Source organism: Oncorhynchus mykiss, chromosome 8 (genome assembly GCF_057628025.1).
Source record: "Oncorhynchus mykiss isolate SJ-2025 chromosome 8, ASM5762802v1, whole genome shotgun sequence".
In the NCBI taxonomy this organism is placed as follows: Eukaryota; Metazoa; Chordata; class Actinopteri; order Salmoniformes; family Salmonidae; genus Oncorhynchus; species Oncorhynchus mykiss.
Genome location: NC_143029.1, coordinates 59,581,076 through 59,607,716, shown reverse-complemented (window position 1 = coordinate 59,607,716; position 26,641 = coordinate 59,581,076). Strand labels below are relative to the sequence as shown.

The 26,641-nt window shown below is 41.6% G+C and overlaps 1 protein-coding gene and 4 non-coding genes across 8 annotated transcripts in view; 2 read left to right on the top strand and 3 right to left on the bottom strand.

The window, feature by feature from the left end:
* The window catches only part of LOC110530231 (glypican-5), a 218,286-nt gene extending 200,016 nt beyond the window's left edge, over window positions 1-18,270 (bottom strand). For 2 of the 4 annotated variants that reach the window (XM_036985798.2, XM_036985799.2), the window contains exon 1: window positions 17,730-18,270. In XM_036985798.2, coding sequence (XP_036841693.2) covers window positions 17,730-17,898 — 169 coding nt within the window. In that variant the 5' untranslated portion in view covers window positions 17,899-18,270. The remainder of the gene's footprint in view (window positions 1-17,729) is intronic. The other 2 variants (XM_036985801.2, XM_090182140.1) reach the window with 1 other exon arrangement.
* Window positions 18,271-22,654: 4,384 nt separating this feature from the next.
* trnam-cau (transfer RNA methionine (anticodon CAU)) lies at window positions 22,655-22,727 on the bottom strand. Its single transcript has one exon. It is a non-coding gene; the product is annotated as a tRNA-Met (tRNA).
* A 2,245-nt stretch (window positions 22,728-24,972) lies between these two features.
* On the top strand, window positions 24,973-25,045 carry trnav-aac (transfer RNA valine (anticodon AAC)). The gene has a single exon. It is a non-coding gene; the product is annotated as a tRNA-Val (tRNA).
* A 596-nt stretch (window positions 25,046-25,641) lies between these two features.
* Window positions 25,642-25,715, bottom strand: trnai-aau (transfer RNA isoleucine (anticodon AAU)). Its single transcript has one exon. It is a non-coding gene; the product is annotated as a tRNA-Ile (tRNA).
* Window positions 25,716-26,414: 699 nt separating this feature from the next.
* On the top strand, window positions 26,415-26,486 carry trnaw-cca (transfer RNA tryptophan (anticodon CCA)). The gene has a single exon. It is a non-coding gene; the product is annotated as a tRNA-Trp (tRNA).
* Window positions 26,487-26,641: the final 155 nt, after the last annotated feature.

The window sequence follows — 26,641 nt, the reverse complement described above, 5'->3', positions numbered from 1 at the left end:
AATTCACATATGGTGTCCAGGGCACAGCTGGGGGCAGAAGGTGGACTATAGCAAGCGGCAACTGTGAGAGACTTGTTTCTGGAAAGGTGGATTTTTAAAAGTAGAAGCTCAAATTGTTTGGACACAGACCTGGATAGTAAGACAGAACTCTGCAGGCTATCTCTGCAGTAGATTGCAACTCCGCCCCCTTTGACAGTTCTATCATGTCGGAAAATGTTATAGTTAGTGATGGAAATTTCAGGGTTTTTGGTGGCCTTCCTAAGCCAGGACATCCGGGTTGGCAGAGTGTGCTAAAGCAGTGAATTAAACAAAGGGAGGAGGGAGGAGGCTTCTAATGTTAACATGCATGAAACCAAGGCTTTCACGGTTACAGAAGTCAACAAATGAGAGCACCTGGGGAATGGGAGTGGAGCTAGGCACTGCAGGGCCTGGATTAACCTCTACATCACCAGAGGAACAGAGGAAGAGTAGTATAAGGGTACGACTAAAGGCTATAAGGACTGGTTGTGTAGTACATTCGTGAACAGAGAGTAAGAGGAGCAGGTTTCTGGGCGCGGCAGAATAGATTCAAGGCATAATATACAGACAAAGGTGTGGTAGGATGTGAATACAGTGGAGATAAACCTAGGCATTGAGTGACGATGAGAGAGGTATTGTCTCTAAAGACACCATTTAAACCAGGTGAGGTCACTGCATGTGTGGGAGTTGGAACAAACGGGTTAGCTAAGACGTATTGAGCAGGGCTGGAGGCTCTACAGTGAAATAAGACAATAATCACTAACGAAAACCGCAATGGACAAGGCATATTACCATTAGGGAGAGGCATGCGTAGCTGAGTGACCATAGGGCCCAGTGAATAGCTAGGCGGGCTGCAGACACGGTGTTTCACACCGCTAGCGGGCCAGGGCTAGCCCAAGGGCCTTAGAGGGACGTTGCGACGGAAGAAGTTTATTGTAGCCCCCTCGTGCGGTTACGTCGGCAGGCCAGTCGTGATGCATCAGCAGGGCTCCATGTAGTAAAAGGTTCCAGGCCAATTGGCAAAATAGGTATAGTAGCCCAAGAATTTGGCTGATGGACCTCTTCAGCTAACAGTCCGATATGCTCTAGATAGCTAGCGGGCCGCGGCTAGCAGATGGGCAATCAGGGGGCGTCGCGACGGAGGAGCCTGTTGAAAAACTCCCTCGGGCGGATTACGTCGGTAGTCCAGTCGTGATGAATCGGTGGGGCTCCATATCGACAGTAAAAGGGGTCCAGGCCAATTGGCAAAATAGGTATTGTATCCCATGGAGTGGCTGATGGACCTCTTCAGCTAGCCGGGAGATGGGCCTAGCATAGGCTAGCTCCAGGCTAATTCGTGCTTGCTTTGGGACAGAGACGTTAGCCAGGAGTAGCCACTCGGATAGCAGCTAGCTAGCTGCGATGATCCAGATGAAAAGGTTCAGAGCTTGCGGTAGGAATCCGGAGATATGGAGATGAAGAAGTCAGATATGCTCTGGGTTGAATCGCGCTGTGCAGACTGGCAGGAGTTGTCCGGGCTAAAGGTTGACTACTAGCTAGTAGCTAGTTAGCTGGCTAGCTTCTGTTGGGGGTTCCGGTTCTAAAGTTAAAAAAAATAGCAGATTCATACCACATTGGGTGAGGCGGGTTGCAGGTGAGTATGTTGAAGTTGAGGTTAAGAACATTTTTTTTAAATATATGCGAAGAAAAAGGATATAAAAAGATATATACACCGGACACGACAAGACGAAGACAAAGACGCCTGACTGCTACGCTATCTTGGATTTACGGCTATGCAACGACATGACAGTATTCATGAAACATAAAGGAAAGTTAAACTTACAGATGGTGCCAGCATAAGGGCTGTGAAAGACAGGATGATGAAGGATGGAAGACGATTACATTCCGGATGGTCAAAAACAGTAGCTCGCTAACAACAACCAACTACTTCCTTATTTGTCTTCTGCGGTCGCGAAAAGCCAGTGTAGTCTTTTGTGACTACTTATTTACTACCAACATCAAGTAGTAAAGATCTACCTATTTACTACTGGAAACACTTTTTCCTACTGAACACTACAAAACTCTACTTGCGTATCCTGAGTAGTGCATAAACTACACATTCACTAAACAATCCCTACAAGTCTACATAGTCACTACTGCACTAAAGTGCTTGTGCAGTAATTCAGTCGTTTTTTTTTTCATAAGGTGGAGGTGCCTTACAACTGGGCTTACTCTCCCAGATGACCTGCTAGGCTCTACTGCTGACACCTTCATCCTGTCATTAACACCCCTTTGGAGCAAAGGAGCATACGGAGCATACGGAGCCTTTCCATCAAATCCAGCGGTTACGACAGTGGTTATGAGAAGGCGCTTATGACAATGACACAAAAGCAAATCTACATGGTAGTCGTTGCCTGTTTGATGTTACGAAACAAGTTTAACAAAGGAAATTAACTGGCCAGTTCACACTTCAGAACAGACACCCAATAAGGTAGGGGCCTGGGTGGTATCCAATAAACCTAACGTAGCAGATGTAAAAGAATTGCCTGAAACTAGATCCCCTACATACTGGTCTTGACAAGAAGAAAACAACTGTTGGGGGGAGGTTCTGTTCTACACTGTTCAACCAATCACTCTAGGAGTGTTGGAGTGTTGCCTTGTTAACGTCCAAAAGATAAAGTCACGTCACAGGCTCTCTTTCCATTTCCCCTGCAAACTGGAGGATCCGGTTGTTGGGCACTCGGCAGAGGCTAGTATCCAATAAACACCCACCAGACCAGCCCAACTTAGACTGAAATCCAATAAGAGATCCTGAGTCTAGCCCGACTCAAGACACATTAAGCAGATTCAGAATGGGATGACACTGTTGGGAGAGGGATTGGACTGAGAACATTAGGCTGAGGGCAGTCCTTTTATTCATTTTTATTTTTTATTTAACCTTTATTTAATTTGGCAAGTCAAATTCTTATTTACAATGACGGCCTACCAAAAGGCAAAAGGCCTCCTGCGGTTGACGGGGGCTGGGATTAAAATTTTAAAAAATCATAAAATATAAATATATGACAAAACACACATCACAACAAGTGAGACAACATAACACTACATAAAAATAGACCTAAGACAACAACATAGCAAGGCAGTAACATATGACAACACAGCATGGTAGCAAGCAACACAACTTGACACCAACATGGTGTCACGTCCTGACCTTAGTTCCTTTTTATGTCTCTGTTTTAGTTTGGTCGGGGCGCGAGTTGGGGTGGGCATTTGATGTTTTTGTTCTATGTTTTCTATTTCTGCTTTTGGCCTGGTATGGTTCCCAATCAGAGGCAGCTGTCAATCGTTGTCTCTGATTGAGAACCATACTTAGGTAGCCTTTGATCCCACTATGATTTGTGGGTAGTTGTTTTCTGTTTTGTGTATTCACCTGACAGAACTGTTTCGTTTCTTCCTTTCACTTTGTCATTTTGTTTTGTGCGTTCAGTCTAATAAATAATTAACATGGACACTTACCACGCTACTTATTGGTCCGATCCTTCCTACTCCTCCTCAGACGACGAAGAGATTTGTTACACATGGTAGCAACACAACATGGCAGCAGCACAACATGGTAGCAGTACAAAACATGGTACAAACATTATTGGGCACAGACAACAGCACAAAGGGCAAGAAGGTAGAGACAACAATACATCACGCAAAGCAGCCACAACTGTCAGTAAGAGTGTCCCTGATTGAGTCTTTGAATGAAGAGATTGAGATAAAACTGTCCAGTTTGAGTGTTTGTTGCAGCTCGTTCCAGTCACTAGCTGCAGCAAACTGAAAAGACGAGCGACCCAGGGATATGTGTGCCGTGGGGACCTTTAACAGAATGTGACTGTCAGAATTGGTTTTGTATGTGGAGGATGAGGGCTGCAGTAGATATCTCAGATAGCGGGGAGTGAGGCCTAAAAGGGTTTTATAAATAAGCATCAACAGTGGGTCTTGCAATATACAGAGATGACCAGTTTACAGAGGAGTATAGAGTGCAGTGATGTGTCCTACAAGGAGCATTGGTGGCAAATCTGATGGCTGAATGGTAAATAACATCTAGCCGCTTGAGAACACCCTTACCTGCCGATCTATAAATTATGACTCCGTAATCTAGCATGGGTAGGATGGTCATCTGAATCAGGGTTAGTTTGGCAGCTGGGGTGAAAGAGGAGTGATTAGAGGAAACCAAGTCTAGATTTAACTTCAGCCTGCAGCTTTGATATGTGCTGAGAGAAGGACAGTGTACCGCCTAGACATACACCCAAGTACTTGTATGAGGTGACTACCTGAAGCTCTAAACCCTCAGAGGTAGTAATTACACCTGTGGAGAGAGAGGCATTCTTCTTACCAAACCACATGACCTTTGTTTCTGCAACAGACCTGCTGAGGACATGCCAAGCGTACGTTGTCAAGACTACAGACAGTGAACAAACAATATCGCCTTTGACCAAACTACGCTGTGAAGTTGTGTCTGCAGTACGTGAGATGGTCATGTGTGGCATTGGAGACACTTTCATTGAACACTTTTGAAGTGCTCCTGTATCTCCAACTCGATCTCATGGCAGTTTGTTTTGTTGCGTCGTCTTCCTACAGCCACACATCTCCACCTTTATGAAAGATAAAACTGTTGAGCCATTTCTGGGATAATTACTGAGCAGGTGGTCAGTAAGTCGGGGTAGAGAAAAACATACCAACGAAGACTCGGAGGCTTTATGTTGAGTACAGAGGAGGGTGTGGGGGTGGAGGGGACGTGTGTGCACAATGTGTATGCTTCATCTGTGAGGAGGCCTATTGTAACGAGCTTAAAATAACTGCAGCCAATAAAAGAGCATCGTTAGCTTTGCGTCGCTGCCAGACGCTTTTGATGTTGTAACCAGGCAAAGATGTGGCAACATGTGATAACATGCTGCGTTCCCATCCCATTCCCTTACCATAAACACATGACGTGACCCGTCTTTGTGTTGGAGAGATGCTAAACACAAGGACTTCCGATGGCTCAGTTGATAGGAACACTCGTGCTTGCAGCAACAAATTGGAGGGTTCGAGTCCCACATGGTACCACATAGACTGAATGTGTGAGGAGACTGTAAGTTGTGTGTTGTGATCTGAGCAGCCTTGGTAGACCTCAAGAATGTCATTATTTGAGCCATACAGTGATGAGGGGTGCCATATCTAAACAGGCCAAGGAAGCAGCTGCCAACTGTAGTGTGTGTGTGCTTATGAATGGAGCGGCTCCACGCCTGCCCTCTAATTGATATATCTCCAAAGCGCTACATCAGCAAGCCCTTGTAATGTCGATATGGAGTGCTTTGCGGGCGTGTTTAGGGTAATGAAATATTTTGTGTATGAAGAGAGGCTGGGTGGCGGGTGGGTGGGTTGAATAAAGAATGCATAAAAAAATATATAAATGTCTAATTCTTGTGCAATTCATATCTATAGGCTACATTGAGGGTTTCCTTTCGTTATTTTTTTTATCTGGCATTAGTGCGTAGTCTAAGCCTAAGCTTTAGGGCCTTATTGTAGCGTGCCAAATATTGTTTAAATTTGTATGTGTTTTTTTTATTTAACTAGGCAAGTTAGTTAAGAACAAATTCTTATTTACAATGAATGTCTACTCCAGCCAAACCCAGACGATGCTGGGCCAATTGTGTGCCGCCCTATGGGACTCCCAATCACGGCCGGATGTGATACAGCCTGGATTCTTGCACTGGGATGCATTGCCTTAGACCGCCGCGCCACACTCCAATTGCCAATTGCTTTTGGGAACTTGGGCAGAAAAAGATCATGTCAATCCACTGAGGAAAAAAGGACAATGTCGGATTTTAGAAAATCTTTCAAAATGGAGAGTTGAAAATAAGAAGGGTGGGCCAGAACTTTAGCCGAATGTTTGGGAAAGATTTGGTGAAGTGGTAAAAGAGGATGATAGCAGTGTCCGCTATGTTATGTGTGATGATTGTGAGGCGCTAAACAAATTCAACAGTCACAAGATGGGGACTTCGAAATGGCACGTCAAGGGAACTGCTGGCTACTGTTCAGATGGGTTAAATTAAATCTGGACACTGACACTAGGTATGTAACCTCTCATATAGCCTAATATAATATATTAATAATTTCTTGCAGTAAAATGATACACCAAATGTACATTTGTACTCTGGAACAGGAGTGGAGAAATATTATTTATTTCTTTAAGCATCTTGAGAGAATGAATGCACGGTTAGGGACCGTCTGTAAAGATTCTATCTTTATCAGCATCATAAAAGCTGATAGTATTTCAAACACATTAAATACGCATCCAAACCGACCTGAAATCTCTCCAGAAACGTTTTCACAGCTTTTAATTTCCTTAAAAATGATGTCACTTGGAATGTAATTGCATTTTCTCTTTGGTCCCTAAATGTCTTTGCTGCACGAGAGAAGCAGAGATGAAAGAGAAAAACCTTACCAATGTCAACTAAATTGAAGCATTCATTCTGCTGATTTATGACATTATTCTGTTGAGCAAGGGATTATTTTGTATTCTAGGGCAACAAGTAATGACAGAAGAGAAGCTGCATGTACCTAATTACATTCATGTTGACTAACAAATAGCCTACCAAAATGTTGGAAATTATAAGCAGAAACATAGGCCGATCTAAAAAGGTCTGTAAAATAAATTGCTCTGTACAACACATTTTCTATTTTTGTGGATCAGGTTCGGGTGCGGGCCTCCGATTTTCACTCATAGTCGGGCGGGTGAACAAACAAGCTGGCCCTCGCATCACTACCCCCGTATCCAATTGGCTGGCTCTAATGTTCCCCGCAGCCAGACTCCTACGGCGCTTGATGAGGAATCAGTTCACCACACGTGAATGAAACGCAGCACTGTAAACCTAAAGCAAACACAGAATTATTAAAAAAGCGAAGGTTTCGGCACTTCAAATATCAAGCGCTGCTATGCTTGGCGTTTGATCTGAGAGTCTTAGTTGTACACACACACACACCCTCGTATTCTCCCCCCCCATCCCCTGGTCAGCACTTTGAAGAGGGAACGGGCCTGACCCAAAGCAATCTCTTCTGGACCACTCCAAATAAAAAGAAACAAACGAGACTTTAGAGCACATATGGTTGTGTTGAATTAGCTGGGGGTAGTGGAGTTGAGGGCGAGATGGAGGAAGTGAGTGAGAGAGATAGAAAAATAGAGGGTGACCAATTAGATGGAAAACTAAAGGAGAAAAATGTAGAGCACTCAATTTAAGGGGACAGTCAGACCTAGCGGCCTTGGTGGAAACACAGACCAGTAGACTTCTCTACAGTACAGTACAGTATGGATGGAAACACAGCAACACATGCCAGTCATTCCAATCTTATGCCTCTGCTCTCACTTTGTCCCCAATCACAAACACACATATCAGTCCAAACCTCACTCTATCCTCTAGGCCTGTCAGCTGCTGTCTATACCCTGCCTGCTGCACTTTCACTGCATGCTGTAAACGCTTGTCATGCAGCGGCTCAAATGCTTCCATTCAGACTGGTGACATCTTCACAAGGCCCAGTCCCCCTGCGTTGTCTCACAAGGGGCTTACAACCAGCTAACAGCTCTGCCTGGAAATTACATGCACCGTCCGTTGCCCGGGACGACGCCACCGCCACCAAAACAAACAAATTGAGTGGTTTGGATGCACCTCTAGGTATGTTCGACGGGAAGGCTATCTGTTGCTCTTCTCCCTGTTACAGCAAACCGAGTCAGACAACATTAAGTGGCAGTGGCCTCTACCCCTGGATGTGGCGCAGAGCGAGACACAGCCTGCCAGTGGCTGTGGTTTGCGTCCACATCGGTATTAGATGTCACATGAATCTGAGTCATCTCTGGAAGCAGCTAGTCATCTGCTCCGTTTCAAAGGACACACAACGGTTTCGAGGAGAGGGCAAGCCCGAGATCAAAACTATTTTTTTTACATTCACAATGTTCTTATTAAATTGAAATAGAATTCAATCCAGGCATGGAAACCCTGAACAGTCAGGGTTTCTCAAGACGGGAAACATTATTTCTGTTTCCCAAACTTTCCAAAGGCCTTAGAGAAATGAAGACGTTACCACAGATATTTGAAACATGGAATAGCTAATAAGAGCAGAATAAAGAGAAGAGAGGCTCGGTTGGCCTTGGTGATGATAACCACCTTGTCGTCTAAACATTCCTATGTGTTATTTTCACATGTGAAGGCATGAGAAGGAAAGAGGAATGAGAAGGAACGACAGACAAATGTTACCACACATATCACAAAGAGAAACAGAACCACAGGGAAGAGAAAAGAGACAGGAGTGTAGTTAGCCCTGGTGATGATGATTTGAACGTTCAGTCCATGAAGTTGCTTGATCTGAGGTTAGGCTATTAGTTGGCCAAAATGATGCTACATGAAAAGTGCAATACTGTTAATATACTAAACAAAACTATAAATGCAAAATGTAAAGTGTTGGTCCCATGTTTCATGAGTTGAAATAAAAGATCCCAGAAATGTTCCATATTTACAAAAAGCTTATTTCGCTCAAAATGTTGTGCACAAATTGGTTTACATCCGTTATTGAGCATTTCTCCTTTGCCAAGATAATCCATCCACCTGACAGGTGTAGCATATCAAGAAGCTGATTTAAAAGCATGATCATTACACAGGTGCACCTTGTGCTGGAGACAATAAAAGACCACTATAAAATGTGCCATTTTGTAACAAAACACAATGCCACAGATGTCTCAAGTTTTGAGGGAGCATGCAATTGGCATGCTGACTGGAGGAATGTCCAACAGAGCTGTTGCCAGATAATTGAATGTTCATTTCTCTACCATAAGGCACCTCCAACATCGTTTTAGAAAATTTGGCAGTACGTCCAACCGGCCTCTCAACCACAGACCACGTGTAACCAAGCCAGCCCAGGACCACATCTGGCTTCTTCACCTGTGGGATCGTCTGAGTGGAGAGGGGGGTGCTGAGGAGTAATTCTGTCTGTAATAAAGCCCTTTTGTGGGGAAATATGTATTCTGATTGGCTGGGCCTGACTCCCCAGTGGGTGGACCTGGCTGCCAAGTGGGTGGGCCTGGCACCCATGGCTGCGCCCCTGCCTAATGAGTTTATTTAAATTGACTGATTTCCTTCTATGATCTGTAACTCAGCACATTGTTTTTATTTGTTGCATGTTGCGTTTATACTTTTGTTCAGTATTTAACCAACCGTGTGTTAGTGCAGGCTTTCAGTTAAAGTGTGTAAATCATGAAGCTCATCTGCCTTTCCTTCATCAAATTAAGATCCTATATATGTAAGTGCCTTGTTTCTCTCCTAGGCATCACCAGGGCTAAATATGCTGACGACCTCCTTCTGTTTATCTCCAACCCTGATACCTCATTGCCACGTGCCTTATTTGTTCTTAAAAGGTTTGGATCAATCTCAGGGTACAAGCTGAATCTAGGCAAGAGTGAGCTCTTTCCTGTAAATAAGGCTGCTTTAAAGTGCTCTTTACAAGTTTTCAGTTTAGGATTGTCTGCGATCAATTCACCTACTTGGGAGTTAAAGTGACAAAGAAATATTCAAATTTGTTTCAGGAAAACATTGTTGCTCTAGCAGACAGTTTGAAACAATCTTCTACTTTTTGGAATTCACTACCTCTTTCTCTTATTGGAAGGATTCATGTCATTAAAATGAGTGTGTTGCCCAATTTAATTTCAATGTTTACCCATTTTTATTCCAAAATATTTTTTAATTCACTGGATCAAACATTCATGTTTTTTATTTGGGATGGCAAGGTACCACGGATTGGTAGAAAACATTTACAGAAGCCTAAGGCATTGGGTGGTTTAGCTCTACCAAATTTTCAGACATACTATTGGGCTGCAAATTTCAGCGCAATATCTCCAGACTAGGAACACACCTGAATTTCCCCACAGGCCTGCGAATACAGCTATAGAGAGCATTTTGGAGCTGAACAAGCTTCCTAGGGGCGCAATTTCAGATGTATATGCAATCATTAATGACTTACAGAACCCTTCTTTGGTGCCTTTAAAGACTCGATGGGAAAAGGATTTGGGGGAGGAACTTGGGGAAGACACCTGGGAATCTGTGCTGCACAGGGTGCACTCGTCCTCTTTTAGCACTAGACACAGCCTCATTCAACTCAAGGTGGTTCACCGTATCCACTGGTCCGGGGCCAAACTAGGAAGAATATTCTCTGATTTTGATCCTACCTGTGTCTGATGTAAAGTGGAACCAGCCACACTGTTGCATTGGTTTTGGGGCTGTCATAAACTGTCAGGTTTCTGGGAATTAATATTTAAATGTTTCTCTGATATATATGACACCATCCGTCTCCCCTTACAGCACTTTTTGGAGTACTGCCCATAGGTACCCCCCTTTCAAGAATCCAGTCGGACACTGTTGCTTACACAACTCTTTTAGCTAGACGGCTAATACTACAGAACTGGAAGATGGCAGCTCCCCCATCTTATAAATATTGGGTGGGAGATGTGTTGTGCTCTCTGAAACTAGAATTGTTTTAATTCAATACGCGTGGGAACCCCAAACTGTTTAATGAGGCTTGGGCTCCATTCCGGTCTTACTTTAAACAGTCCATCCTCTGATGGCATTCCAATTAAAACTAAAATAAGTCTGTATTTGACTCCCCTGTGACTTAAGGGTTGGATGAGCATTTCTTTGTGTGTTTTTTTTGGGGGGGGGGGGGCATTAAGGTTGATGAAGTGCTTATTGATTGTGACCTTCGGGTGCCTTGTTCATCTTGCCGGGTCAGAGACTAAAATGTGAGCTTGTTTTGCCCTGTTTGTATTTTTTATTTTGTTCATGCTTACATAAAATAAAAATGATTATTATTTAAAGCATTGTAAACTTTATTTTTGGTCCAGTGGATGGTCGGTCTGTGGCCATGACTGTCTTTGAGTGGTTGCATTTCTCCACCCTTATCCCTTGACTGTTTACAGGAACAATGGTGAGGTGTCTACTCTGTCACTGTACTACAGATTGCCCTTTAACTTGTGTAGCCTTCTGCCCGGTGTGTTTAACTTGTCTAAAGTACGGTATCTTTAAAGCACATTTTTTTTATTTGTATTTTTTCTAGTTGAGTATATTATTAATATTGTTCTGTGTTGTCGTGTTGTGTAAAACTGAATAAACAGAGTATTTTATTTTTTTCATATTTTTTTTATCCACGCCATTTGCGGCCCGGAGCGCTGCTTTGTGTCCTTCTCCCTGAGTGTGCTGCGAACTCCGAAGCGTCTCTCACTCACATGACTCTCTGTCACATCATCGTGTATTTCTCACAGGCTACAAGTGATGACAGACACATCAGGGACCCAACTGAGCGCGTCCTTATCGGATTCCGAGGTGCATATTGAAGATATTGGAAGAAGTGTCCACATTTACTTTTCGTCAGCCAACGACATGAGTAGGTCTACCGAACAGCAAAAGCACTAGCCTATGTCAATCTACTATCCCCCATAGTACAAAAGTTGCCCTTTCTATTCTATTCTGTGCGAGAAATAAATATTCCAAACATAGTCTGGGACAGTTGTGGGATGCGAAAGTTTCCCAAATGAATACAACCACTAGCATCAACAAAAACTTGTTTTATGCAATGTGGCTGATGCAACTGATCAGAATGTTTAGCTTAAAATGTTGATAAACTATTAGACTATTTCTTCACATTATAAGCACAGCAATGTTCCATTGAAACTCACGTGCTGCTTATGTATTCCAGTGAGGCTCTATCCCCCTTGTAAAGCGGATTCATGTGCTTAATTTTAAGAAGTTATTTGGCCACTTTAGTTGTGATACAAACCTTATCAAAACGTATAGGCCTATGGGATAGGCTACATGAGGTGTGTGACTATGAATCGAACAAGTTGCATAAAAAAAATGATTGTTTCTTATGCTGGGCATCATTCACAAGAGATAATATATAATGCACAGGCTAGTATTGTCACCCATCAGACTATTCTTGACTAATCTTGTCTTTACATACACTAAATAATATATGTGTGACATTTGTTTTGATTTAGAATGAACCATTATCATACACCTGTAACAAAACAGGGGAAGCAGAAAAATGCCATCAATGCACTTAAATAGCGAATGGAGGACGCTTTTCCCCATGGTTTATTTCCATGTCAGCCAGGTAGGCTATACTCCTGTTGTAAATATAAGCAATGTGCTTAATATTAGGAAAGTTGAGAGATAAAAATGGTAGGCCTAGCCAATAGAAAGCTGATGGGATCCTCCTCTTTTTATTAGCGGCCATCACTCTTTTCTCCCGCAATTACACAGCCTTTAGAAATGTTGCGCAACATGAGCTCATGAGCTCTCATGAAGTGTTTGATTAGATTTTCGATTACATTTGCACTGATGTCAGAGTGATTAAAAGGACAATAGAGTGCTGAGTAGCAGGCAGTTAGCAAGTTTGGTAGGCTACTAATGACCAGCAGCAGCATCAGAGCTTGGAGAAGCCTAATTACAGTGACTAAATGGTCATGTTGGAATTTGACTGCCTTCATAACTGGTGACCGCCGGTGTGGCGTAATCATACGTCACCACAACAGCCCTATGGCCGACCAAGGTCCACTGTCAACCAGGCGCCTGTGCCCAAGACATCAACTCCCTCCTGCCCACAGGTCTAGCCAACTACTCTAGTATTGGCGCCATCGTCACCCACATTGGCTTTAACTACATTCGCTTTAGGCAATCTGAGGAACTGAAGAAAGACTACAACACTCTCTTGAACACCCTTGTTGGCAAAGGGAAGAGAATAATCTTCTCTGGCCCCCTGCTGTGCTTTAGAATGGGTTCGGAACGTTACAGCCGCCCCGCTGCACTAAATGAGTTCCTGAAGAAACTTTGCAAAGACAGGAATGTCTCCTTTTGTGACAATTTTAACTTGCTGTGGGAGCAACCAACTCTCTTTAAAAGAGACGGGATTCACCCCAACCCCAGGGGTTCCAGGATTATCCACATCAACATAGCGGCCTGCATAAGAGACTGACGGTCTGGGTTTGGTAGCACACTAGTCCTCCCTGACATAATAAGCAACAGAGGACATGGATATCGTAATATATCCCAGAGAAATATAAGTGCAGTCAATGTAAGTAACCTAATCTATGTTCCTATGTTCCTGTTCCTCGGCTCAAATATAAATGTCTACCTCGGAGCAGCCTCTCAGAATAGCACTAATAACATACAAGCAACCCAGAAAAGGACTAAAAATAGCCCATATTATTAACATATGTAGCCTGAGAAACAAGTATCATGAAATTTACAACGTACTAACATCAGAAAACATTCATATTCTGGCCATATCTGAAACACTTAGATAATTCCTTTGATGATGCAGTAGTAGTTATGATCATAGAATATATAGGAAAGATAGAAATGCAAATGGGGAAGGTGTTGCCATGTATGTCCAGAGTCATAATCCTGTTAGGCTGAGTAAGGATCTCATGTCAGAGGATGTGGAAGTAATATGGCTACAGGTTCACCTGTCTCACCTAAAGCTTATTCTCGGAGGAAGTTTCTATAGCCCACTGAGTGCTAAAAGTCAGTATTTGGACTATATGTGTGAAATGATTGATAATGTATGTGATATCAACAGAAAGGTATTTTTTGGGAGGGGTGACCTAAATATTGACTGGTTGTCATCAAGCTGCCCACTCAAAAAGAAGCGTCAAGCTGTAACTGATGCCTGCAATCTGGTTCAGGTTATCAGTCAACCTACCAGGGTATTTACAAACAGATCAGGAACTAAATCATCCACGTGTATTGATCGCATCACATCTAATGCTGAAGAAATGTGCTCTAAAGCAATATCCACACCCAGCAGATGTAGTGATCATAATATAATAGCCATGCCTAGAAAAAACCAAAGTTCCAAAGAGTGGCCCTAAAACTGTATATGAGCGATCATACAAGTGGTGTGTAATGATGCCACACTTGAAGAATTTGTGAAACTGCTTCTTCCGGTTTACTGATAGGCATGCGCCCATTAAGAAACTGACTGTTAGAACGGCCAATTCCTCTTGGATAGATGATGAATTTAAAAACGGTATGGCTGAGAGGGATGAGAGCAATGAGAATAGCAAATAGGTCTGACAACACAGCAGACTGGCAAACATACAGTAAATGAAGTCATCACTAAACATAAAGAAGAAGAAAAGGTACTACGGAACAAATATAAATTATAGAAAGAATGATCGTAAAAAAAAAGAAGCTCTGCAGTACTTTAAATGAAATTCTAGGCAAAAAAGCGAACAGCTCCATTTTTCATTGAGGCAGACGGCTTGTTCATAACAAAACCCTTTGATGTTGCCAACCACTTTAATGCATTTTTTTGTTGACAAGATTAACGTGTTACCAGTGCTTAGCAAACTTTTGGGGAAAAAAATGTGTTTGAGCAAATCCAATGTTATTTTACAGAAAACAAATTAACTACAGACTCTCAGCATGCTTATAGGAAAGGGCACTCAACATGCTCAGCACTGACACAAATGACTGATGATTGGCTGAAAGGAATTGATCGTGAGAAGATTGTGGGAGCTGTTTTGTTAGAGTTCAGCTTTTGAATATCATTGATCACAACCTATTGCTGAAAAAAAAACGCAGGTGTGACGGATTTTGCATCCTCTGCCTATTCGTGGATTGAGAGTTACCTATCGAATAGAACACAGAGGGTTTTCTTTAATGGAACCCTCTAACTCAAATTGGTTTGAGTACAGGTTACCGCAGGGCAGCCGGCTTAGACAATTGTTGTTTTGTTTTTACTAATGACCTTCCACTGACCTTGAATAAAGCCTGTGTGTCTATGTACTCTGACGACACAACCGTATACACGTCGGCTACGACAGTCAAATAAATCACTGACACCCTTAACATAAAGCTCCAGTCAGTTTCAGAATGGATAAACTAGCAATAGGCTGGTGCAACATATCTCATTGTTTATGGGACAAATCACTCGCTCAATGCTAAACCTCATTCAGATCTTCTATTGAATAATGTGGCGATTGAGCAAGTTGAGGAGACTAAATTGCTGGGCATAGCCCTAGACAGCAAGCTGTCATGGTCAAAACATATCGACTCAATGGTTGCTAAAATGGGAAGAGATCTGTCCATGATAAGACGTTGCTCTGCTTTCTTGACATCTCAATTGACCAGCCCGGTACTACAGGCCCTAGTTTTGTCGCACCTGGACTACTGCCCAGTAGTGTGGTCATGTTCAGCAAAGAGGGACATAGGTCAATTGCAGTTGGTCCAGAACAGAAAAGCACGGCACTGCACTTAAATTGTACACGGAGGGTGATGTCAACAACATGCACGTCAATCTCTCCTGGCTCAAAGTTGAGGAGAGATTGACTGCATCCCTATTGGTCTTTGTGCGAGCTGTTGATGTGTTATAGGCACCGACCTGTCTGTTCAAGCAGTTGGCACACAGTTCAGACACTCATCGGTACAACACAAAACAAGCAATCAGAGGTCTCTTCACAGTCCCCAGTCCAGAACAGAAGCTGGGAAATGCACAGCGTTAAATAGAGTCATGACTAAACGGAACTCTCTGCCATCCCAGCTAACTCAAGCTAGCAATAAAAACAGATAAAGGAACACCTTACGGAACAACGGGGACTGTGAAAAGACATCTGCTATTTCTGAAGTGTGAGACAGAGATAATGTAATGTTATGTATATTATTTGTTGTGTTTTGTTTCCTGTTTGACCCCCAGGATCCCCAATTAGCCGCTACCAATTGGGGATCTTGGGGTTCAAACCACCAGCTCTCCCCAGGGACTGTCTTTTGAATCAAATCAGCATAGCTGCTGGATACAAGCCCAAACCACAGTCTTCACCACTTGCTCCTTAAAGAGATTTGGGCCAGAGTCAGATGAACTTGTGGATACCATTATTATGTCTCTGCGTGCAGTTTGCAGGAAGTTGCTAACTAGCGCTAGCACAATTGCTCGAAGTCTATGGGTATCTGCATAGACTTCCAGTCATTACGCTAAAGTTAGTTAGCATTTGCTCACAAAGCTACCTCTAACTTCCTTAATAGTTGACACGGAGACATAAAAAAAAAAGTAGCCACGTGTTAATCGGACTATGGGGACATAGATAATGGGAATCATTGTCATAATCCCGAAGTATCCCTTTAAGAGCACCAGATAGTTTATGCCTCAAAAAACAGATCTAGGATCAGGTTTCCTAATCTTAGTCATTATATGCTAACCAAGAAAGCTGACCGTGGACCTGTGGTGTAGCCAAACCTCTATAAGACAATAATGGCCCTACTGCTACTGTCGGCCTAATGTTCCATACAGATATGAAAGACATACGGTAGATGGTGTCCACAAGCCTATCCTGTATCAGCCTCAAACTTGCACTCAACTTCGCTTCCAATTATCTGTTTCGTATTTGTTCTGAATAGGTCCAAAAGTATCAGATCTCAACATCACACAGGCATGAAATTATTAAGAGAAATGTGACTTATGAGGAACAATCTGAGGAAAACATCAGTAACCTTGTCTCTAGAGAGGTTCTAGTCCGGTGTTTCCCAAACTCGGTCCCGGGGACCCCAAGAGGTGCACGTTTAGTTTTTTTCCCTAGCGCTACACAGCTGATTCAAGTAATCAAAGCTTGATGATGAGTTAATTATTAGAATCAGCTGTGTTGTGCTAGGTACAAAAACCAAAACGTGCGCCCCTTGGGGTCCCCGGGACCGAGTTTGGGAAAAGCTGTCTATAGTCTATGAGAAACTCTCTCCTCCCTCTGGTTTTCTCCAGCTCAAAGCTTGGGCTTCAGAAGTCACATGTGTCTCACTGCTGAGCGCTCTGACAACGAAATTAGCAAAATGATTCATTAATTTCTCACGGCAGAATGTTCGCTTGGTAAGCAGCTGGTTGGGCTTGTGAAATATTTTAATATTTAAAGATTCTAGTTATTATTCAATACTATTGCCAAGTTGATACAGGGATGCTTGGCTGTGATAGCAAAACATTCTAATTAAAACAATTCTCAGTAGGTTATATAATCACTCTGTAGCAGTTAGTTGCATTGCATGCTCTTGCAATAAGAAATCCAAATGTTTGCGCTTTATACAGTATGGCAATTATTGATAAAGTGACAAATGCCTAAAGCAAAACAGCTGTTCAAAGGACCTGGAAGAACCTTCTCCTCTAGTGCAACATGTATGAGCAGATGATACTTTTGTAGGCCTGTCTAATCAGCGAGATCACTGTATGTTGTTATAACACCATCCTGTAGCTGTTCGCCTGTCAGGGCTGAGTCAAAACCTTGGAGGTGTCTGTCAATTAGTATTCCTTTACACCGACTCTCAGCATATGACTCCTCTCAACCACGTGCGCTCTTGACATGAGCATGATGAATGACAATACCGACTGTGAATCTAAATGTCACGAACTCCTTTTCCATACCTGTGCATTTTCTTGATCGAAAGTGTTGACAAATGAGCTCATGTACCTGCAGAATTGTAATTTCAATAGGCTAAACGTACAAGAGCAACAGCGTTTAGATGTGAATAGGCTACACTGAACTAACACTACTGGAAAGCAATGCAATAGAAATGCCTTTATATTTGAGTGCAAAACTATCAGTCGGCATGACTGCAATGTGCAGAACTAAATGTTAACCTAGCCTGTCACTGTTGACCCGCGGGAAAGGCAGACAGTTAGTTAGTTACCTGTTCCAGGTGTCTCCGGTACCCACTTCAGCGGACCGATCTGTCGCACCTGGAAAGCGGTCTTCACCTCATGACAGCTGTACGCGCCAACATCCTCTACTTTCAGCAGAAACAGAACTGCCAGCCAAATCCAGCAGAAATTTACACGTGTGCATATTGCTCGGAACATTGCCGCATCTCAATCCAGGTATCAGTAGGTTAGTGTAAATCGATGATTTCACCGCCGGTTAAGAAAATGTACGACACAAATAAAATGGAGCTGTTGTTACAATTAAACGTCCATGACACGAGGTCTGCATCGGGTTCTCACATTATTGGTTTTAATGCATAAAGGCCCTTCCACACTGAGCCTATATGATCTTGTCTTGAGGAGGGGAGAGACGGTATTGTAGTAGACGAAGATTGGTAGACGTCCCACACTCAACAGGCGCTGTTCGACTGCGTGCATACTTCTCTCCCCCAAGCCATGCGCTTCTCTCCGAAGCTATGCACACGCGTTCACTCTCCCCCACCCTCTATGATCAGAACGGGTGTCAGATATGAATAAATAATATCTAATTTTCAGGTTGGGCTATTTCATTTAATCAAAGCTTTTCTGTAGGCTATATTCCAAGTTTCACGTTTTTAATGGCACGTGCACACAGTAAAATGCCTTTATTGCAAGCTCTAACTGCAACAATGCAGTAATCAATAACAATGTAATACTAAACATAACATATGGCTTCATGATGGATTGTGCATTGACATAAAACTATATCTATTGTTCCCATATGGTCTAGACTAGAGTCTCGAGAGTCTAGACTCATTGGTGGGTCACTGGCGATTCCTTTTAGGTCATGTTGACATTTTATTCATGTATTAGACCTGGGAAATCCATAGCCTACACTTTAGATCTGTCACACCCACAACACAACGAAGGAGACCAAAATCAAATCAAATGTTATTCGTCACGGTATAAAAGCTTCATCGAAATGCTTGTGCGCTAGCTCCCTCAACATTGAAGTACAATAAGCAATAATCAGAGTCAAATAAAAAAAATAACAAGCAGAAGAGGTAGGTAGCCCTAGTATGCTCAATAGCCTGATATGTACATAATATCGAATGGGCACACACCGGTTGAATCAACATTCTTTCCACGTCATTTCAATAAAATTAGGTTAAACCAACGTGGAATAAACGTTCATTTGACGTCTATGCCCAGTGGGTTGGATATTTATATTTGGTGTATGGCCAATATACAATGGCTAAGGGCTGTTTTTATGCACGACACAGTGCCTGGATACAGCCGTTAGCCATGGTATATTGGCCATATACCACAAACCCCCGAGGTCCTTTAAGGCTTTTATACACTGGTTACCAACTTAATTAGAACAGTAAGAAGCAATTTTGGGGCATACCGGTGGTATACAGTCTGATATACCATGGCTTTCAGCCTATCAGCATTCAGGGCTTGAACCACCCAGTTTATAAAACAGTATAGATAATGACATCCTATTTAACCCAATAAAGGGCATGGTTGATTAATTCAAAATATACATCTTTAATGGAATTCAAAGTGTCACTTGAGTTTGACAATCTGACATATCAGGCTTTATAAAACAACTTTTATAAAAACAATTTAAACAATTATTTATTATGCAAATAGGCCTATATGGTCTTAGGAATCAAATTCCAGGTGACTGAATAATATTTTGGTGAATGGTGACAGTGAAAAACTTACCCGAACACGCAGCTGTAAATGGCTATTTTGCCTGTGATTGTGGGAAAAAAACTAGCTTTCTGACAACCATGCTGGAGCAAATACAGGACTGTTTAGTGTACTATACTGCCCTCAGCTGGTGAAATTGCAAAGCACACAATTTATTTTATTTAACTAGGAGTCAGTAAGAACCAATTCTTATTTATAATGACGGGCTACCATGGACTATCCCTTTAGACCAGGGCTCCACATGAACTTTTTTCGAGACTTGTCATTCGGGCAAGTAGGACTGATTCTTTACATGTCCGAAAACTCAAGTCACTCCCCCCCAAAAAAGCAAAAACAAACATCTGTGACACCATGGGCCAAAAAGGTGGCTTAAAATTGTGTGGTATGATGCAAGGAACCACTTCGCAAAATAACATGAATTATTATCACTGTTATTGACAATGGAATGCTGCTAGTCTCTGATACCATGTATTATATATCACCTGCGTTGTGGCCTTGAGCAAGGCACTCAACCCCTCACAAAGTAAAATACTGAACTGATAGGCTACGGATTAAAACACATGTGATCCGTCAATCCTCCATCTGCAGAGCTACTGGGTGTGCAGGCTTTTGATCCAACCCTGCTCAAACACACCAGAGTCAGTTTATCAAGGTCCTGCTGAGCAGTTAATTTTATTTTATTTGTTTACAATGTGGTGTGTTCAACTGGGTTGGAACAAAAGCCTGCACATCCAATAGCTCCCGAGGACTCTCCGGGATGGTTGACCACCCTGCAACACTACAATTACAACCAAATAGGTTTTATGTCTTTATAAAAAATTATTCCCTCATTCAATGAACCAGGGATTAAATGGCTAGGGTGGGCGAGATAGCGAACTAAGACGTGTATCTATTTGTAAGGTTAAAATATTCAGCGTTCAGGGGAGATCATGACAGCATAGGAGTTACTTCTCAATTAGGCTATTCTAATCAAAAGTTTTTTTTTGACTTTGTCAGAATTACATGGCCAGTATTGAATAGAAGAGAATCCTAGCCAATTTTGAGCGCTTGAGAGACGGTTTTACAACCGGGTATGCAGCGTTGGTTTCATCAACCGTCACCAATATCAACCGTGTTGGCCATTTGCTGTTAAAAGTTATTTTAGGACATCGGACACGACATGAATACATGCTAATAGCTAAATAGTTAACTATCGAAATAACCCTGCCAAACTACACAATATGATTTGAATTGGCTATCTAGAATTGGCTATCTAGTCTGTCATTATTTGACCTGCTGCGCAAATGTATCTCTCTCTCTCCTCTGGCAAAAGTCCACTGGCGCACACACCATGAACTTTCCAGAATTTTCATTGATGAACAAAAATATATAACTTAGCAAATAACTCACCAGAAATTATCAACACAGTGCAAACGCTGTTCCTTCTGATCTCAAAAACGCATCTCTCGACGTCATGAAAGACCCCTCGTGCCTGTCAATTCCTACAATAATTGTACTCCGATATTTTTTATTTATTCATCATTCAAAATCAACCATTTGCATCCATCCCTACATCAAACATTTAACAAAACAAAACACAGGTCTAAACAAGAAATAAATAAATACATATAACATTTAAAAATATATATTTTAAAAATAATTTTAAAAAACGACAATTCTAGTGCAATTGTATTCACTCAGAAAAAATATGATTCAGGAAGATGTCATTTTTGTTATTCACAAGGGATATTGTTTTAAGATTATTAAATTCAATCCAAAATATTTGTAATTTTGGTATAGAATTCAAAAAATGTTGTTTGTGTATAAAGTATTTGGCAAAAATAATTGTTTAAACTCCCAATAATTTAAATTTTTCATTGCAATAGTAACATATTATATCCTTCATGTCAAAAACATGGGTAGTGTTCATAATGGTAAATCATTATTCTGCAAGGTTTTTCTATCACAGATTTACATTCATAAAATAAGTGAGTCAGATATTCACTTTCTTTTTAGCATGAAAATGCAGATATCATCAATATCTATTAGGAATCAAGGTAAGACCCAGATGCAGACTGTCAAAGTAACAATGTTTATTATAGCAACAGGTCAAGGCAGGCAGGGGTCGATAATCCAGAGTATAGGGGCAAAGGTACAGGATGGCAGGCAGGGTCAAATCCGCCATAGGTCAGTAATCAGTAATCCAGAGGTGGGCTCAGGGTCAGGACAGGCAGAGTAGTCGGGCAGGCGGGCTCTTGGTTGCAGACAACGATATGATTGGTTTTCGCAACCAGAAATTTCCTTGACTCACCGTTGGCAACGAGACACATCCTATACCTGCAAGGGGCTTTTGACTATCAACATTTTATGTAAAAAAATATATATATTGAATATATGTGCGTTAGTGATACACTTATTTGTCCAAATCAAAATAAAGGCTAAAATAAAGGCTGTTTACTGAAAGAAAAACATGCTGCATCATTGAGAGAACACATGGCAGAGTAGTTTCAGGCCACCCCATCCCTGCCCTTTGAATACACTGCATGCCATGTCAATGAAACAGAACTCAGGGCTGGATGGATAAAAAGAAAGCGATAGAACAGAACAAAGTAAAAGAGAGTAAAAACCACATGACTACAATAAAACTTCAGTATTTTATTCTTATTAACACAAAAATCAGCTGCGTTGGCCGGGAATCGAACCCGGGTCAACTGCTTGGAAGGCAGCTATGCTCACCACTATACCACCAACGCTTAACTGAAATTAACCTCGAAGAGTTCAGTTTTTGAAAGTGACATAAAATATATTCCTAACAAGCTACATGAAGAGGTTAATTTCACAGGGTGAGTCAAACAAAATATCTTATTTCACTGGCCGGGAATCGAACCCGAGTACACAGCTCAGAAGAAAACTACGCGAAACACTGCGTATCTAAATTAGCTGTAACTGTCCGCATTTGAAAGGATAAGTGAAAGAAAGCCTACGTTTTACATTACCAGATCAATTTCATTTTAATGTTAGGCTAAACAATCTTTGCATTGTAACACACACTTTGCATTATAGCACCTCTACAACCTACCATTAGCCAATTGAAGTGTTTGAATTTGATATAAAAACAATTTCGGCAGACGACAAACACCAAATTGTTCTTAACTGACTTGCCTAGTTAAATAAAGGTGTAAAAAATTATGTTGCCAACATTTTACTCTCCCGTGGGCGAGACTGTTGGTAAAACTACTGCCCCCTGTGAGGATCGAACTCACGACCTTCAGATTATGAGACTGACGCGCTACCTACTGCGCTAAGGAGGCTTCTGTTATATCTGATAATTACATCATGGAAGAATGGTCATTTCATGTACATTTCGTTGGACCGTGTACACCATGTTTAACCCATGGCGCCGGAGAGGATAGCTGCTGTTTTACGGGCTCCTAACCAACTGTGCTATTTTGTCATTTTTGTAATTGTTTTTATGTTGTTTATAACTTATTTTGTACCACCACTTTGTCTGGAGACACAGCCCTGCTCCATGCTCTTTTAGCAGTTTTTGTCCTGTAACTCCTGGAAATCCTTACTGTCCGTTAAGACAAGGCTTCCATTTGGCAGTTTTCTGAACCTGGGCTCCATGTCTGCTGTGAAAATAAAGGGGAAAGTTTGTATTTAATAAGCATAAATAATATACATTTTAATCAGTGAGCAGACTGGATTAATAGATGGAACAATAAAATGAAGTATATCAACTGTAGCTACTTGTGTTGTTATCTTAAGCTACTTGCTAAAGGACATTTATACCACACCAGCATAAGCAAGAGCATATGATATGGCTTGTGCCTTTTGATTCATAATTAACATGACCCTAGCCTATTTGATATCAAGACAGTGTTTGCCCTATAGCTATGTCTAGTCCAAATAGCTACATTAAAAGAGAAAAGAGGTTTGAAAAACAACTTTTTTTTTCTCAAAATACACTGTTTATATTGCTAGCTATTGTAATAAGCAAATAATAACTCCAGTTTAGTATGGAAATAGTTGGATTAACAGACTATTTTGGTCAGAGTCATCGGACGTTAAACTAGCTGACGTTACTTCGATAACATGTGTTAGTGTCAAAACGCCAGTTCACTAACGCGTTAGATAACGTTACTGTAGCGACACTGTCACTCTTGATAACCGTGCTAGCAGCCTAATACACTGATCTTACCTGCTAGATCTTCTGATCGATGATGAATGAAAACGGCAGACAACAATAATTGTAGCTAACGTTACTCCAGAAAAGAAAGATATCTCGCCAAAATAACCTGAGAGGAAATCTGTTTTTCCATGGTCTTATTCTAGCTTTTAAAGGTCCCGCCATAGCTCATAGTAAACGTTACTTCAGAAAATAAAGATAACTCCCGAACAAAATTACCTGAGAGGAAATATATTTTTCCATGGTTCTCTTCTCGAGTTTAAAGGTCCGGCCATAGCTATATCCTCATTGGTTAATTATTGATTACCTCTTGGTTGCACTGGCATCTCGGATTGGTTGGCGAGTGCAATTCTTGGTAACGTCCTGGTTGCGGACGGCAATATGATTGGTTGTCGCAACCAGAAATTTCCTCGACCCACGGTTGTCAGGGGGTGCCAAGGCGGCTTGCATCAAACTGAGTGTAATGGGTCCTAAGTGTAGCTGATGTAGAGAGTCAGGCGCATGACAGCAGATATGAGTAATCAACATACTTTTACTCAAACTGTCAAATATGGTTGACCTGTTTAAAGGTCTTACTCACATCGGCTGTGGAGAGCGTGATCACACAGTCATCCGGAACAGCTGGTGCTCTCATGCATGTTTCAGTATTATTTGCCTTGTAGCGAGCATACAAGAAGTTTGGCTCGTCTGGTAGGCTCGTGTCACTGGGCAGCTCTTGGCTCTGCTTCCCTTTGTAGTCTATAATGGTTGGCAAGCCCTGCCACATTTGACGATTCGATCTTAGTCCTGTTTGATGGTTCGTCGGAGGGCATAGCGGGATTTCTTATAAGCTTACGGGTTAGAGTCCCTCTCCTTGAAAGTGGCAGCTCTAGCCTTTAGCTCAGTGCGGACGTGGTCTGTAGTCCATGGCTTCTGGTTGCGGTATGTACGAATGGTCACCGTGGGGTCGACGTCATCAATGCACTTATTGATGAAGCCAATGACTGATGTGGTGTACTCCTCAATGCCATCGGAAGAATCCCGGAACATATTCCAGTCTGTTCTAGAAAAACAAGCAACATTATGTACTAAATAAGTTTAAAAAAATAAGTTACAAACAACGCAAAAAAACAACAACAAAAAAACACATTCGGTTAGGAGCACGTAAAAAAATGCTAAGCAGGCCTTCTCTAACCTTGTGATACAAAGGATTGGGATTGAAGAATGTATGTGAGTGCAAATAGTAATCCTAGACCATTTCTTTAAATGACTTGTAGGCTAGTAACGGTATAATCTTGACCAATTACTTCATGTACCTATACTATAAACCGGTTGTAAGGTTTTTGGGACTCCCCTACATTACAATTACTCCTTACCTATTTTTTCAAGTTTCCGTAGTGTAGTGGTTATCACGTTCGCCTAACACGCGAAAGGTCCCCGGTTCGAGACCGGGCGGAAACACTTTTTACATCACCCTAGGAATCAAATCTTTTCCTTGTTGTTTTCAAATCCTACCCTGGGGGTCTGGAGTACTGCTCGTGTTCTGTTCTACCAAATAACTAACTGGACACGTCTGTTTTTGGAATGAGATGTTTGACAAGCAAGTGTCCGCATACCTTTGGTCATATAGTGTGGGAAAGTGCAACTGAAGTACAAAATTAGTGCTTTTACATTCATGATTTGATGTGAGGCGACTAATGCATAGCCTGGACATCAGTTGTGTAAATCTATGTTGGTTTTATGATGTCTGTATCTCCCCATCAATTAATGTAATCTATGTTGTAGACTGCCAATCTGCACCCACCTGGTGTCCCAGGTCTAAATCAGTCCTTGATTAGATGAGAATAATGAAAAAAAGCAGTGGAACTGGCTTCAAGGTCCAGATTTGAATTTGAGAGATCTATTCTAATTGAAACAGTAAATTATTGCAAATATCAATGTCACTTAGTATGACCACTAGTATACGTTTGCTTTTAACATTTAATGACACATACACATTGGCATATGGTACCAAATGCACTAAAGTTCAACTAGTAAAACAATAAAAGAAAAGTCTGTGGCCAGTACGGGTATCGAACCCGCGACCTTCGCGTTATTAGCACGACGCTCTAACCAACTGAGCTAACCGGCCATATATACAATAAGAAAAAAGTTATGAATTAGAACCTTCTCAGCAGACATAGTTGAGTGCTATGAGTAATTTTAGCGTTTTACGTAATGGGCATGAGTCAATATCACAAAAGAGTACCATTTGGACCATGCAACATTTTCCTTATTTATTTCCGAATTCATATTCCTTTTCTGTTTTACTATAAAAAGGGAAATATTAGACTTGTAGAAAAACATGTTGGCCAAGCTCCAGCACTTTATTAATTATAAACACATTTTCAGTGAATCAGCCATATAATATGTCCACCCTGTTACAGACATGCACTTAACTGTCTTTAATTACTTCCATTGGACTATTTTAATAATATTTACATTTTCATAAAGCTATTGTGTCCCCTTGTCAACCCTGTCCATTTGTTCTGGTCAAATTATAAAGAAATAACAGATGTTGTATACAATCACTGTAACGTTATTATTTCATTAAATAAAAAATAAAAAAGCACTAGTCGCTAAACCTTACAATCTGTAGTAAGTGGGAAACTGCAGTTGCTCCAAGCAAATTATAACAGATAATTGCTGGAGCAAACAGTCGATTTCACGTTTGTAATCTGCCACCATTCTCTGTTTAGTGATGGCAAACTGTGAAAAACTAGACATACCAACAGAAAATGTATTGTGTTTGGACACAGTCACATACATGAAAGGCCATCCTGTGGTTTCAGACCTCGTGGCGCAACGGTAGCGCGTCTGACTCCAGATCAGAAGGTTGCGTGTTCAAATCACGTCGGGGTCAATATTTTTAATGGTCTGTTATAATTGAAAAACTCAAATTGTTGCCACATAGCTAGCTCCAAGCTATAGAATCAGTAAGTATGTCGTGACCTAAAGTTAAAACTGTTTTAATATCTAATCTAACATTCAAAATGTAAGCCCCAGACAAATGTAAGC